Here is a 15713-nt window from a genome sequence, read left to right on the forward strand (position 1 = left end):
AACCACCGAAAAATTGCAGACTTAGAACACAAATAATTCCAATTAAACTAGTCTAAGTTATGAGTACCAGTTTAGATTAAACCAGAAATTACTCTAATTTACTCGTCCAAATATTACATTCCTGGACATTTATTAGGAGGTTAATTATCTCATTTTAAAACCCAAGCGGCCATGAATCACAGAGTTACTCTGTGATAACTGTCTTGCATAATTTCGTTTGTTAATTTGATTTAATATTTGCCACATGTACCATTTCTAAGTGCTTGCATATCAAGTATCGTACATAGCCAGAGTACCAAATAACAACCCCAGTTGGATAAAGACTAATATAAGTAGTATCAAGGTAATGTTGACATGACGGCTACATATAACTACTACACCCATCTATTTAATCATATGAAATCATCATCATCAATTCATCATCATCATCATCACCATTAAAATAATACATGGTGAGGGCTTTATCAAATTGCATGGATGCAAAAAAGAAAAAGATGGTTTTATGAAGAATTCATTTCATTGAAGGATCTTCAAATGTAAAATTGTGTTTTTCCACTGTTTGAAATAAGAACAAAGCATTACAAAGGTTCTTACAGCTGTGGTTGTGGTTTATTTCATATGCGAAGAAGAACAACGTTATGCTATGTACAAAGAGACGCGAGGGAGAGAGAACACATGCCGCCATTGTGGACATGATTTGTACAGAATATGCCAGGCTCCACCAGCCGTTGGTTTAAGAAGGGGGTGATGCCGGAGCTTTGCAGATCGGACACCAGTTCTTCTGCCGAAGCCACTGATGAATGCAGACCATGTGGTATCCATGTTCGCACCCCAGCTTGCCCACCTCATCTTCCGCCACGTACTCTTCCTGAAAACAGAACATCCTGTCCATCAGTTTCTGAAGAAAACTAAAGAGAACCACATTTAAAGCGAGAGCTTCAAGCGCCATGCATGTTTTAAGGGGTGTGCATGCTTGGGGAATGATCGCATGCATTCAGATGTTCGAACTGGCTGGGGCCACCCGTGATGTGTATGTAGAATCCACACTGTATATCCAGCGCACTCCTCATGAGCACCATACATCCTGAGAATCATCCTTATCAGAAACTCAAGCATGACAGTGCAGGAAGCAATGTACAATCATGCCCAAAGCATCCATTGACTAGTTGTCGCCGACCTAAATTCTGTAATTGCTTGACTTTCCATGTCCCTTTCTCTTGGTGGGGCACACCTGATGAATGGGTTGGATGACATATACACAACACAGTCGACACCATAATCCAGGAGTTTCAACACCCGGTCAAGGGTTCAAGTATCCATAGGTGGTGAAATCCCACTGCGGTATGAGTGTGTGGGGGTGTGTGCATGTGTAACAAAAAAAAAAATCGACACCATAATCCATCTAGAAGTTTATATGGTGAGCATCCCCTTCCCCATGCTCCCTATTGCTCCCTTTGGTGTCGCTCACCTGAGTAATGAATCAGGCAGCATTTTCATTTTGAGATCTAGGCCTAACACTGGGAGACACATCTAATGGAAGGTTTTAGGGCACTTGCACATCACAATGGGCCCCACACAGCTCGAATGGATGGCATGTGATCACTCCCTTGCATGTTTTATGGATGCATCAGTAATTCACATCAACATGTGAGGGATGATTACATACAAGCATTCTATGCTGGCTAAGCATGACACTTTTTTCTGCTATCATGTAACAAGTGTAGGCATTTGATTTGTGCAAAAGGCAGAAACCATAGAGAGGATGATTCAATCATCAGATGGGCCGTACCACTGAAACCGAATGGTGGCTTGTGAACCGATCCGATGTACAGGCATGGATCAACAACGATCAACCTTTCTCGCTAGGCGATCTTCATGATTGCCCGCACCTTTTGCAAGGCTCAATGCCATGCACAAGAGACATGGGCCAGAAAACTGCACGTTAAGTTAGCATGCTACGGTTGTTGTAACTGACCATTCCTCTATGGTCGGCTTAGGATACAAGGGTTTTGTAACTGAAATAAGCAAGTCAGGACAAGTTCAATGCCCCATGCGTGTGCATACTCCGAATCTTCTCGTCTGTGGATTGGAGATTTCCAACCAGGTGAAGAAAATCGAGAGCATCTACATCGAAGCACTAACCACCAACCCCGTATAAAAAGTGGATTTTATAGCCAAATGATCAATTTTGGCAACATAGGTACCTATGTTCAAAGGGGAACTTTTGCAAAGAACCCCAAGAACGAAGGAAATGGAGCTTACCGCCTTTTTTGAAAATTACAGCTTCCCTGTGCATTCGAGCACTAATCTACCACCAAGGAATTACTGGTTCATAATGCATGAGAACATGAATAATATCCTAATGCACCATTCAGTACAAATAGGGCTCATGGTATGGCGATGTACAAAATCAATCTAATGGCTGTGTCTCGGATGGGGGATTCCCCAAGACTTCCAGATTAGACATTCCTAACCCTTCAATTAGAGTGGTCCAGAAATAGATGGTCGAGAGAAAAATGCAGCAATGGACAACGAATAAGGCTAAAAATTGGACACTGTCCTAGTGCACCAGTAAATACAAATGGACCCATGGTTCAGTGATCTAAGTTGTTGATCTGGCTCTATCTTCGATCAGGGATTGTCCTTTTATAAAATAATAATAATAATAATAATAATAATAATAAATTTAGCGGTTCCAAACTCTTCAATCAGTGCCCTAGAAATAGAAGGTTAAGAGAAAATTAAAGCAACAGTCGAGTAAAAAGGCTAACGGTTTGATCACTAGGATCTTCTGGTGTGGAAGAGTTTCAGGCAAGGATCCCATCAGATAACGGTTTTGGTCAAGGAACTGATCCCATCAGATAAACAGTTTTGGTCAAGGAACCACGGGCCCCACTTGTATGTAATCAGTGCATACGCTACTCACATTCCGATGCATTCAGCTAGACTTCCTCATCTACCGCCACCTTTAGAGTTACAAGTTGAAGGGAAATTTTGAATGTAAGATTACAAGCATGGCCTACTCAGCAAAGAGGGGAATAAAACCTGACAAATACTGCACTTGATATCATCATTTCCATGGCCCACAATCCCAGAGAGGGTAGGAGCAGGAGGCACATAGCAGCTTCTCTTTAGACAGCTAGACAGTGCTTCTTCGGTCAGGGCTGTGCTGACGGTGCCCATTTTCTCCTCCAGTGCTAACAATTCCTGATACATTGGAAACATATAGAGGCAAACATAAGATTTTACATTCCTTAGTGTCACACAATAGAAATTCAACAACATCTAGATTATAATTTAAATACTACATTGTAATTATTTACTTGCATACCCAAAAATTGGTGTTACCCGTCAAGCATACATGTAGGAATTCAACAACATTCAGAAGAAGGTAACAAAAGTGTTCGTTTTGGGAAACTTCTTAGTCAACAATCTGAACTAATTCCTCGTTTTCACTCCTATTGTATTTTAGTAGTATATTAATTATTTATATGTAAAAAAAAAAAAAAAAAAAAAAAGGGTCTTCCTCATCAATTGTAAACTGAGTATCGGCATAAGCGCCCTCACCTTGTTTTGGTATGTCCAGCTATTGTCTATATTTTGACCGGGAAAGGATAAGATGTAACACAGCAAGTACCAGAATGGTGGTTTGCCTGATGCATTGCTGGAAGGGACATTGAAATGGTGGGAACACCCCATAGGAATGATGGGTCCCACAGTTTTCGTCAAATGAATCTGATAGCGGATAACCAGCCAATGCACCAAAAGCTCCAAAGCTGATGGGGAAGGGCCAATTTATCCACATATGAAGGCCCTCCCAGGCAAACCCAGGCGAGACCTCTCAGTGGGCAACCCCCACTTTGCACGGGTCCCCGAATCACACGGTCCCACAGTGGGCCCCACCTAGTGGCCATTCTACAACTCACATACCCCATCTCGTGGGCTACCTCACCCTAGTGTAGAGATACAGTGCATTATTGGAATCACACCAAGATGCTCCTGCATCGTCCACTCACGCTGATGAGGAAACTCGAACACTCGGCTCCCGCTTTGATATTACTTTGATAGCGGACAATTGGCCAATGCACCAAAAGCTCTAGAGTTGATGGGGAAGGACCAATTTAATCTTATATGCAAGCCCTCCCAGGCAAACCCAGGCGAGACCAATGTTGTCGAATCGCATATGCGATCATGTGCGATCGCATATACCTATGCGCATATGCGATCACACAATCGCATATGCGACCGTATATATATAAAAAAAAAAATTTAATTTATACATATAATAGGAAAATTTTCAAAAAAAAAAAAAAAGAAACTGAGGGGAAATTTTCTAAGTTAGTAGATAACTAATTTTACATATTTAAAAGACATTTGAGAGAGAAAAAAATCAATTAAACAATGAATTAAACATCAAATCATTGACATTCAACAATATAGTTAACAAGAAGTAACAACAAAATCAACAAGCTATTTATTTATTATTATAGAAAATCAACAAGCTATCTTCCTTGAAACTTAAAAGTGCTTGAATCTTGATCTTCCAATTTTTAAGAGAGAGAGAGAGAGAGAGAGAGAGAGAGAGAGAGAGAGATCACTTGGAACTAGGAAATATGAGAGAGAGAGAGAGAGACCACTTGTAATTAAGAAATGTAAGAGAAGAAGAGAGTAAGAGAGTTTTGGAGTGAGAATATTGCAAATGGAGGAGATTTGGAAGCCTTTTTAGACGCAAAATGTTGTTTTTTTTGTGCAAAAAAATAAAATAAATGTGCCATGGCCAATATGCGATCGCATACATTGCATATGCAATCGCATATTTTCGCATATGTGGCATGATTGCATATGCCATGATCACATATGCGATTTACATATGGATGATCGCATATGCGGTCGCACATGACAACACTGGGCGAGACCTCCCCGTGGGCAACTCTCGCCTTGCACGGGTCTCCGAATCACACGGTCCCACGGTGGACCCCACCTCGTGGCCATTCTTCATCTCACAGACCCCACCTTGTGGGACACCCCACCCCAGCATGGAGATACGGTGTATCATTGGAATCACACTAAGATGCCCTCGCATCATCCACCCACGCCAGTGAGGAGACTCGACCACTCGGCTCCCGCTTTGATACCATTTTGATAGCGGACAACTGGCCAATGCACCAAAAGCTCCAGAGTTGATGGAGAATGATCGATTTATATGCAGACCCTCCCAGACAAACCCAAGCGAGACCTCCCATTGGGTAACTACTCGCTTCGCATATGTCCCCGAATCACACAGTCCCACAGTGGCCCCACCTAGGGGTATACATCGAGTCGAACCGAGTCGAGCTAGCCTTGGCTCGACTTGGCTTGGCCACTAGTTGACCTCAGCTCGAACTCGGCTCGGCTCGGCTCGGTCCTCGAGCCTGACTGGCTAGCTTGACTCGGTTCGGTGAGCAGCTCAGGCCAGATCGAGCCAAGTTCGCCATTGCAGCATTTTCACAAACACCTGGACTACACCTTCAAAATCTCACTGTATTTGAGACAACAGCAATGGTTTCACGGGTATTTTATCAAACACCTTCTAAGCAACATAAAAATCAGGAAAAAAAGGGTGTTGGTTTCATATACATACCTTCCTTGCTGCCAACCACACTTCTTTGAGTCATTTCATCAAACACTTGGTGAGCAACATCAATATCAAAGTAACCGAGTCACCGAATTGGTTCGATCCGAGTTCGATTCGAGTTGGGTTCAATCTGAGTCGAGTCGAGCTCGAACTCGGCTCGAACTCATTTTCGAGCTCAAAAAATCAGCTCGACTCGGCTCAAACTCAGCTTCGAACTGAGTCAAATCAAGCTTTTTCGAGTCGAGTCGAGCGAGCTAACCAAGCTAGCTTGGTTTGTGTACACCTCTAGCCCCACCTCGTGGCCATTCTACATCTTAGAGACCCCACCTCGTGGGCCACCCCACCCCAACATGGAGATACAGTGCATTATTGGAATCACAACAAGATGTGCCCCCGCATGAGACTCGAACACAATCACAGCAAGATGCTACCTGCATTATCCACCCACGTCAGTGAGGAGACTCGAACACTTAGCTCCCGCTCTGATACCACTTTGATAGCGGATAACCGGCCAATGCACCAAAAGCTCCAAAGCTGATGGGGAAAGACTGATTTATTCCTATATGCAAGCCCTCCCAGGCGAGACCTCCTCTTGGGCAACCCTCGCCTCGCACGGGTCCTCGAATCACACGGTCTCATAGTGGGCCCCACCTTGTGGCTATTCTGCATCTCACAGACCCCACCTCGTGGACCACCCCACCCCAACGTGGAGAAACGGTGCATCCTTGGAATCACACCAAGGATCTTAAAAACTATGTCCACTGCAAAGGATGAAATTGTCCTCATTTTAGAAAGTCTGCAGTCTAAAAAAGGAAAATAAAATTGGCAGGCTGATTGACTATAGTATAAGGGAATAAATACTTTGTCAGAGTGATGGTTGATATGCAGGCAATCACACATTAACACACTAACCTGACTAAATTATGGAACCCACTACCGCTAAGCCAGTCTGGTAATCATACTGGTTGAACAAATCTAACCTCTGATTTGCAAACACTTGTTTGTTTAAACATGGCCAGTGGATATTTTTCATTTTTAACCATCCAATAAATGCACACCAATCTGATAGTCAGGTGATCCAATAAGCCTAATTTTTCGGTTCATGTTACCTCTAAACTGGGACTAGTAACTTGGCCATTTTAATTTGAATTAGCTATATGCCTCCTATGCAAGTTTAAGTAATTTCTACGTGCCTGTGTATCAACCATCACACTTGGCCAAGGCATCAAAGTTTTTCTCCTACAATCTAAATGACTAAAGTCCTTGGTATGGGTGCAACACGGGCAGGTTAGGTCAGGCTGAGGATCAACCCAAGCCTGACTCTACCTCAAGAGGACCCAACCTGCAGCACAACCCGACCCGAATTCCACACTGAGGTGCCCAACTCTAACCCAAACCGAATTCATCCATTCTTGACCCAACCCGAATACGTTTGATCATTCCCAACTCGACTGAACCTGACCCAAGCTTGCTCAACACGAAACCAACCCAATTGCAAATCATGTTGGCCTTTTCCAATCCGAACCCAACCTGAGGACAACCAGAACTTGGGCTAGGTTAATTGGGTTCATGTTTACCTGAATTCAAGTTGCAGCCCTAGTCCTTGGGTCCTGCGCTTGTTCCAACTTTGGTGGAATCGATGCTTACAAGTATCAAAATGGAAAAGAAAGAAATGCTAGGAGCAATAAACAAACAACCAAACAACGACAACTAACTCCAAAAAATTATTTAAAAAAAAAAAAAAAAAAAAAACTCATTATGAAGAATCACATACCTCGTATGACATATGATCAATATCCAATCTCATATCTCTATGCTGATCGTGAAAGCTAAGGCCACCCAAGAACAAGTTCGACTCCAGTACCATTAATTGCTGCAGAAAAGAAGCGAATAAGAAAGAAAAAAGAAATGGAAAAAACTTTTTAGCCAATGCACATCAGAGCGAACCAATCAAAGAGAAAGATCAACCACCTCATAGGTTAACTCTTCATCTTGTTCTATCCTCTCTAGTGCCAATAACACCTGCATAATGTCAAAAGTCAGGTTTCACTAAAGGGATCGCCAGCATATTATCAAAATAGTGCAGCACTCAAATCAGACGTGGCTCAAAAGCCCATCATCTGGGACATTCGTTGGGTGGGCCCCACCATGAATCAGCAACCGTTTAGAGCTTGCATGAAATTGGACAACCCCACCCATCCAATTGGTGGACCGATCATCCTGTGTCGAACACTGACATCTACCAATATTCTCTTCTACCACCCATTTGTAAGGTAAGATCACAAAATGGATGGATGGTATAATCAGTTCTCCTATCATGGTCAATCCATGGCAGGACCCAGCTCACAAAGGATCTGGATGGTGGCCTGCAGTGCCATGCCCAAAAAAAAAAAAAAAAACTACAAGCATGGAGAAATCTAACTATATATAAGCTTTCCAAAGACAATACCTCTGCTATTCCTTCCATGTGAAAACGTCGGAAGCCATCTCGATCAACCGAGAGACTGTGAAATGGGCGTGTGTTGCTATCTTCAGAACGAATGATTGGCCTAACCCGCAATGTCCCACTGCTAGAACTTGGTTGTCCATAAGAGATCTCACAAATAGAGGGAGGTTCTGTCGGGATCGACCGTGATGAACTGCCTGGAGCAGATTCACTGTTTGAAAATTCCGTCTGTGGGAGCAATTGAGGAATCACAATGGGCTCAGGTATTGGTAGACCATTTGCAATGACAGCCTCGGAAAGCCTTGATCTGGTGTCTCCACTAATCGTCCTATGTGTTCTAACTGAGGCAACACTACTACTGCCTGGCGACCAATTTCTAGCCCTTCTCGAAGCAGGTTGGGACACCGAACGGTCAATAAAAGAAATATTTGAGCTGGTGAGACCACTTCTCTGCGAACTCGAACTTCCCCCGGCAGTAGGCCCACTCATGCTCTTTCCTCTAGCTGAAGAACTCTCTCCATCAGGAGGGCATCTCTTTTTTGTAGCATCTGCCCGCCTACCACGTCCAGAATCTGATGAGCAACCTGAAGGAAGAACATCAGATATTGATGCGCAGCCAAGATTTCTGAGACCGTATCTATTCACGTCAGCACCCTGGCTTTCAAGGGTGGATTTTGCAGCCTGTATGGTGTGTCTGGATGAGAAAGAACGACGGACAGAGAGACCCAAAGGAATATCCTGAGTGCCTGATCCTGACCGTTGATAGACCTGCCTCCGAGGCCTTGTATTTGATGATGATACAGTGTAGAGACCCACTTCCTCCGCTGTATTTACAGAAATTCCATGGGGAACTGCATCTTTGGCATCTTCAGGTTCAGGCTGCCCTGTTTGAATTCCAGTAGCTGCGGGAAGCGGAATGGATTCGGAATCTTCTGCCTCACTGTCTCTGCTGCTGCTTTCAGCGAGAACCGTTTCTTTGGCTGTTGCGTTTTGTTGCTCCTGATGAGGCTTTCTAAGGTCGCCGCTAACGCCAGCAAATGGTTTGGATGAGCTTCCAATATTGGCCTTGCTGCACGATGAACGAAATGAATGCCTTGAATATCTGGTCCTTTCAGGGTTACCCACTTGAGCACCTTTCATGGAATTTAGTCTGGTGCTGCATCCTATTCGGTTACAGTACTGAACAGTTCTATCCTCGTGGTTTGAATCTCTAAAAGAGAGGGCAGGCCCCCTTCTAGCAACGCTGAGACCACCAGCAGCTCTTTTACCAGTGTATTCATCCATGCGAAAATTGCTATATCAATGAGTAAGATGAAAATGGGAATCTGTCTGACAAAGGCAGCTTCTTTATTTCTGCAACAACAATATGAAAATAGTGATCAGCTATTGAATGCCATTACCCAACTACAATTAAACTATGGTTACATCAGAAGGAGGAGGAGGAGCATTCAAGCTACATTATAAAAAGAAGGTTGGGTGCAAGGCAAGGATCATGGGGTCCAAATCAAGATAGGTGAGGCAAGATCATGGCCACAACCACATCAACATCATCATATCGGTCCTTGAATCGACACCAATGTTTTTTAAAGTGAAAAGTAAGGCAGGAGGCAATCTCAATTTATACAATAACCTGTAACGTGGAAGAAAAAAAAAAAAAAAGAGTACACATGCAAAATTAAAGTGGAAAATTCAGCCTCCACTACGGTGAAATTTATATTGAAAATTGCTGGATTTGATGTATCAGTAGGAGATTGTGCACGTATCAATGGGAGGGGAGGGAGTCACACACATATGCACGCACTACTCTACCCATACACACACACGCAATGCTCCACCTACATACAATCTCCTGCAATATCAAATGGTGGTGAAAACAAAACATGGTTACTCCCCATTCATGTTTTGAATCATAACAGAACCTTAGAAAGTCAAACAAAGAATCCATCTACAAAGTCGAGTTGAGGTAGAAGAACACAACCTCACAACAATCACATAGCCAGTAAATAGGTACACGGATACAACATAAATTACTCATTACTAGTAACATCTTTAGAAAAAGTAAATGCACAAATTACTTGCATAAGAAATAAGATGCATCACATTCTAAATTCCTCTCATTGATATAAATCCAAACAAAGAGAGATGTAGTCCAAAACCCATTGTGAAGGCATATCTAGCTCGTCAAAACAACTTTAGTTGATTCTTATTTGTAGTACATTCCAACTAGATTCCAACCAATGATATATATATATATAAAAGCAATGCATTAGAGAAACTTTTTTGGGTTTATAGTATCAGAGGGGTTAACACATCTTGTAAAGCATGAAACAGGCCCTCCTTTTCAACTAGTAATCCAGTCAAGCTCATGGTTCGAAATGTAGGATATTGGTTCTTGGATGAGTATCAGAGACAGATCTGCAACAAATATTAGAATGGCAGGTTGGTCTCCTATGTTAAGTTCAAAGAATTACTCAAGCAGGCCACGTGGATTGGCCAGGGTCTTCTTCGGCTAATGAGACCTCGATCCCGAAGCCTTCGGAGTATCTTTTTGATAGGCGCCTCTATCTGTATGGGGAATTCGCTGCTGAAAGCCTAGCGTTTTTCAGCTGTATCCTGTGATCTGAAGTGTGCTGTCAGAAGATAGCACGATACCCTTGCCTGGACTTTTTTTATATACCTAAGAAGCTGTGACATCTGCAGGAACGGTCGGGAAAGAATATAGATAATAAAGAGGCCTTTCATCTTGTTAGAGTTCCCCCCATTGTGATAGTCTGACTACTCCTATTTCAAAGCATTCCTCTTCCTACCTTTGAATAGAGAGAGAATAACCAACTGGAAGTTGTTGATTTGACTGGTAGTGCCTGGTCATGTTCATCACTTATCCCTGTAAGTGAAGTGGAGTGCAAGGCCAGAAATTGGAACACATTGATTCCCTTGTTCCCGTCCTTCGCTTCAAGGTCTGTCCCTCGGTGTGGTCAGTACTCCATAATGTCGGGCAGCGAAGCTTACACTTGTTCACTTATTATGACGGTTCACCAGGGCTGTCGGGACACAACAAATAAAAATTTTTAAAATTTTATTGTTGACTGGCGGGCGTACTATCTACGCGCGCAGGCGTACGTGCGTGCGTAAGTCATGAAATCGCAACTATTTTCCTTATGTTTGTTTTGCTCTATCTGGGAGGAATACAATTTGAGGATGTTTTCAAAAGGAACCTGAAACTAGCAGCATGGCAGCCATTGGATCTAAAAGGCTGGTATCAAATATCTTATATTGCAATTTAACTTGAAGTCATATAGGGTACATATCCCAATGCAGGTGGATCTGACATTTCTAATTGTCAATGTGGTTTGAAAGAAGGCAGCAACTCCCTGATCATTGCACACCAACCTAAGAAGAAAAATAATTGAACTGTTCAACCACAAATGCATTTCCAAAAAGTTTCAAAAGAGAAACTAAGTTGCAATCGTCATTTCATTAGCACAGCCAACTATCAGAGCTCTCAAAATCCAATTCCTTAATCCTTCTTCATCAAGCTACACCAAATGGCAAATGGGCATTGTTGTAACTCATGGGAAGGTGCTTCTCTTACTTCGATTACCTTCAAAGTCCCCAAATTACCTCTCTATCACCTTCTTTCAAGTTTCCAACTCGTTCACCGTGCTAAGCCGAATAAGAATTAAATAATGAGCCATTTCTCACGATGAAAGAGTTGACCTGCCATCGTGTTCTTCAAACAACAGTGCACATTCTATCAAAGATATTCTCAGTGATTAACTTGGTTTGTGATAAAAAAAAGATGAGAGATCCACAAAGTATTCTATCTATCCACTCCAAAAATACAACAATTTGTACCAAAATCATTGTGTTGCCATTTTTCCAGCTTTGGATCGACTGATATGCATCCAGATGTACTCTGTCATCCTTAAAACCCCACATGTTTCTATAGAATGAATTGAAGAAAATCCAAGCAACTAAACAATGCTATACATTTCAGTATGTGATGAATTAAACGACAATGTTATCCTCCCTACAACAATACAAGATACCCAACTGCCCTCGACAAGAAAGCATCTGCAATTTTCCAACCAATGGGGTCATGATAAGATGGAAAACTCAAGGAGGCCACAACCCAGACTCGAAATATCTCACGTAACATCAACACCTAACATATGACACCCTGATACTTCCATTAGCCAACATAGCACTTAGAATATGATTAGTTAATAGAAAACCAAGAGAGCAGTATGTTTATACAGTTGGATTGCTACATCTAACTACATATCATCATGATCCAACAATAATAACCTATTCGTAGCTATTTGGGTCACCTTTACAAATCTTGTGTTGCCAATTATATTTTGAAACAAAAACTCTCCTGATTGGTTGGCAAAAGTTCCATCGCCAGGCCGTCCACCTGACATCAATCCTTCTCCTTTACCTGGGCCTAAGGCCTGCTGGCGCATCTATTCAGATGTGCCAGATATGGGTTTACATTTTACTATAACAGTCAGTAAAAATGTTACAAGATGTTTACATACCTAATCTCCATATACGTATACGAGCATCATACTAACTACAACAGAAATTCAATCATACTGAGGCACTCGGATACACAAAGAAACGTGAAACACATCTCGGAAACAATCATTTGATTGAGGGGAGAAAACAAAAGTGAAATTGTTATCACCATCAATCCATATTTGTGGATTACTGCAACTATACAGAATAGGAGTTCCAATCATAAACAGATACAAGGACTGAAAATGCAAAGAACGGGTGATGCATATCATGCAAACAATCATTTCAGATCCTATCAATTCAAAAGGAAAAGCGGCAATTTCTTATCGCCCTGAACCCAATGGAGTACATGAGCAAGGGGGGCTAAATTATTATTATTCTTTTTTAAATGTCAAACTCTTCCATCATGACCATCTGAATACCGAAAAAAAAAAAACAAAAAACAAAAAACAAAACAAAACAAAATCAGATGAACTAGAAAAACTCTCACAACAACTGGTTATAGACGATTTTCATTTGTCTGATCCAAAAACAAAGACACCCATATTGGTCAAACAAGAAAAACCGCTTTTTCGATCAATCCCGTTGAATTGAAAAAAGAAAAAGAAAAACGAATATCCAATACCTTTCTGATAAAAAAGGAAGACATCTATATTGCTAAAACAAGCTTTTTCCATCGATTCCGTTATCAGATAGAAAAGAAGAAGAAGAAGAAGAAGAGGAAATCTAATACCTTCTCATTCAAACTCTAGTACTTAGGATATCAAACCCACACCGAAACAAATGAAAATCATAGACAAAAGAATCCCAATCAAAGAAGCATTAAAATCTAACATCTTTCATCAGTACCACTGATTGCATACACATCTCTCCCACAATCAACAACCACAAAACCGAAAGGAAAAAAACCAAATTCCTCTATCAACGATCAAAACAACCCAAAAAGAACAAGACCCACTTCCTCTTTTCATCCAAAAAACCCGTCTTTCCCTATTTATAGAAAACTTTGAGCTATTCTCACTACTCCCACAATATTCTCTCCTTGATTTCAGCAGATACAAACGCTCAAACCCACCCAAGAGAGAAAAAAAAAAAAAAAAAGGCTAAATTTTTTTTACCGTCGTTGCATCTTCTCACCAAACCAAAACCAACATTTACAAAAATTAAAAAAACCCAAATAATCTAATAGCAGAAATTTCAATTTTCAAACCAAACAAACAAATATAAAATAAAACCCAAATAATCAAATAACAGAAATTCCAAATCAAATAAAAAAAAATTCATAAAAACCCAAGTCTTTAGAAAGCTAAAATTCTCAAAAACAAAGAGAAAGAAAAACCCAAATCATCAAAAAAAAAAAAAAAAACCAAAGAAGAAGAAATTTCAGACACATCACATGAAAGAAACCGAAAACCTCAAAAGAGAAAATTCAAAAGACAGCTGAATCTCGAAATAGGGAAAACACCATTTTTTTTTTCTTTTTTTGTTGTATACCTGAGGCGAGAAAAACAGCAATCTTGGGAGCAGCCAAACGTGTCTCTGTTTCAAGATCCCAGATTTCTAATATACGGCAGATATCCAAAGGGAATTTGAAGGAAAACATCTGCCGGACTCCCACTACTGATTCTGAACCGTTGGATCGATGGAAGATGAAGGAATGATGTGGTTCTTACGTCATCTGCGTGACCACGCTTTCGTGGAGTAGCGCACCCAGACACGCACAATAGCACAGACAAAGCCCGCCTACGGAGTCTGACTTTCAACATTTAGAAAGGTTCATATACAACGGTGTATGGAAACTTTAACATAAAACGAGTTTTGTTTTCCGACACTTTATCAAATCTATGTAAAATCCGATCCGTTAAAGTTGTGGGTCATATAGCGAATATCGTATTGGAAGAAAATTGCATCAATCCGTTCACTAGATAGGTCATATTCATACATTAAGTTGGACTATCTCCTGTCCATTGATTTTAAAAGATGTAGACCACTTGATGAATGGACGATCCTGGATTTCAAATACAGTGATTTTATGATCTATGCATTAGTTGATGGCTTGGATGTTATAAAAAAAAAAAAAGTGGCACGTTGGCAGGAAAGAAATCGTTGGGATTGGGTGCTGCCCCACCTATCCTAGCTGGGCACAGGCCGTGGCTCTGAGTGGCCCACCGTGATGTACGGGTTTATCCACACCGTTCATCCGTTTTTTCGTATCATTTTAAGGTAAAAGCCCAAAATAGGCAGATCTAAGGCTTGAGTGGACCATACAGTGGGGATTGAACGCCTGTCATTAAAAAACTGTCAAATATAATATTTGTGTTTTGGCTTTGTACAGGTTTATGTGATATTATGAAGAGGTTGGATGGCAGGTAAACATCACGGTGGGCCACGTAGAGGTTTCAACTCTTATTGTGCTTTGGTCCACTTGAGCGTGGAATCTTCCTTAATTTTGGGTTTATACCCTAAAATGACATTAGATAATGGATGGAAGGTGTAGATTAACCCATGCACCACGGTAGGCTCATCAGAGACCCAGCCCATGCTGAGTTTGCGTGGATTGCGTCCTACCCGAGCCAAAGTCCATGAAGGGGTCATTCGAGCCTACCGTGATGTATGTGTTTTATCGGAACGGATTATTTTAAGGCATGAGCAGAAAAAGGAGGTAGACCATAGGAGACAGGGGAACCCTCACCGTTGAAAACTTCTTGCATGCCACAGAAGTTTTGGATCAAGCTTAAATTTGTGTTTTATCTTCATCCAGTTCTACGTGATCTCATGAATAGATTGGATGGTAAATAAATATCACAGTGGGCCTTAGATGGTTTCAACGGTGGCATTATTATCATCACTGCTTCCCGTGGTGTGGCCCACTTGAGCCTTGAATCTGCCTTCCTTTTTTTAAACATGTCTTAAAATGTTATTTTAAGATGGATGGACCGCGTGGATAAAATGCATACATTATGGTGGGCCCAGTGGATAAATGCCGTCTTGGCCGTCCGTGGCGGGGTAGTACCCAATCCGCGTCCGAAAGAAGGCACTGTAATTCCCGTTCAATGCGTGATAAAGCACGGAAACGGATTGGCAAACGCCCCCGCCACCTGCCCGGTGGCTGATGGTAGGTGCTCTGGGGGC

The 15713-nt window shown here is 41.7% G+C and overlaps 1 protein-coding gene across 2 annotated transcripts; it reads right to left on the minus strand.

The window, feature by feature from the left end:
• Nucleotides 1-498: 498 nt before the first annotated feature.
• On the minus strand, nucleotides 499-14303 carry LOC131217207 (uncharacterized). Of its 2 annotated transcripts, none has more exons than XM_058212051.1 (6): nucleotides 14076-14303; nucleotides 8064-9413; nucleotides 7586-7636; nucleotides 7389-7487; nucleotides 3046-3207; nucleotides 499-868 (listed from the first exon to the last, which is right to left on the minus strand). In XM_058212051.1, exons 2-6 carry the CDS (start codon nucleotides 9342-9344, stop codon nucleotides 734-736), a joined length of 1728 nt encoding a protein of 575 aa, XP_058068034.1. In that variant the 5' UTR covers nucleotides 9345-9413; nucleotides 14076-14303; the 3' UTR covers nucleotides 499-733. The 2 variants fall into 2 exon arrangements, with proteins under 2 accessions (XP_058068034.1, XP_058068035.1); XM_058212052.1 differs by lacking the exon at nucleotides 14076-14303 and adding an exon at nucleotides 13315-13899.
• Between the last annotated feature and the right edge of the window lie 1410 nt (nucleotides 14304-15713).

This window comes from Magnolia sinica, chromosome 10, assembly GCF_029962835.1.
Source record: "Magnolia sinica isolate HGM2019 chromosome 10, MsV1, whole genome shotgun sequence".
In the NCBI taxonomy this organism is placed as follows: Eukaryota; Viridiplantae; Streptophyta; class Magnoliopsida; order Magnoliales; family Magnoliaceae; genus Magnolia; species Magnolia sinica.

Bases quoted from the DNA above. Each gene is read 5' to 3' on its own strand.
- LOC131217207 (XM_058212051.1), bottom strand. From the start codon at position 9,344: ATGGATGAATACACTGGTAAAAGAGCTGCTGGTGGTCTCAGCGTTGCT. The intron at 7,637-8,063 runs GTATTGTCTTTG...GACATTATGCAG, and splicing joins ACATGGAAGGAATAGCAGAG to GTGTTATTGGCACTAGAGAG. The intron at 3,208-7,388 runs GTATGTGATTCT...CCAATGTATCAG, and splicing joins TTGATCATATGTCATACGAG to GAATTGTTAGCACTGGAGGA.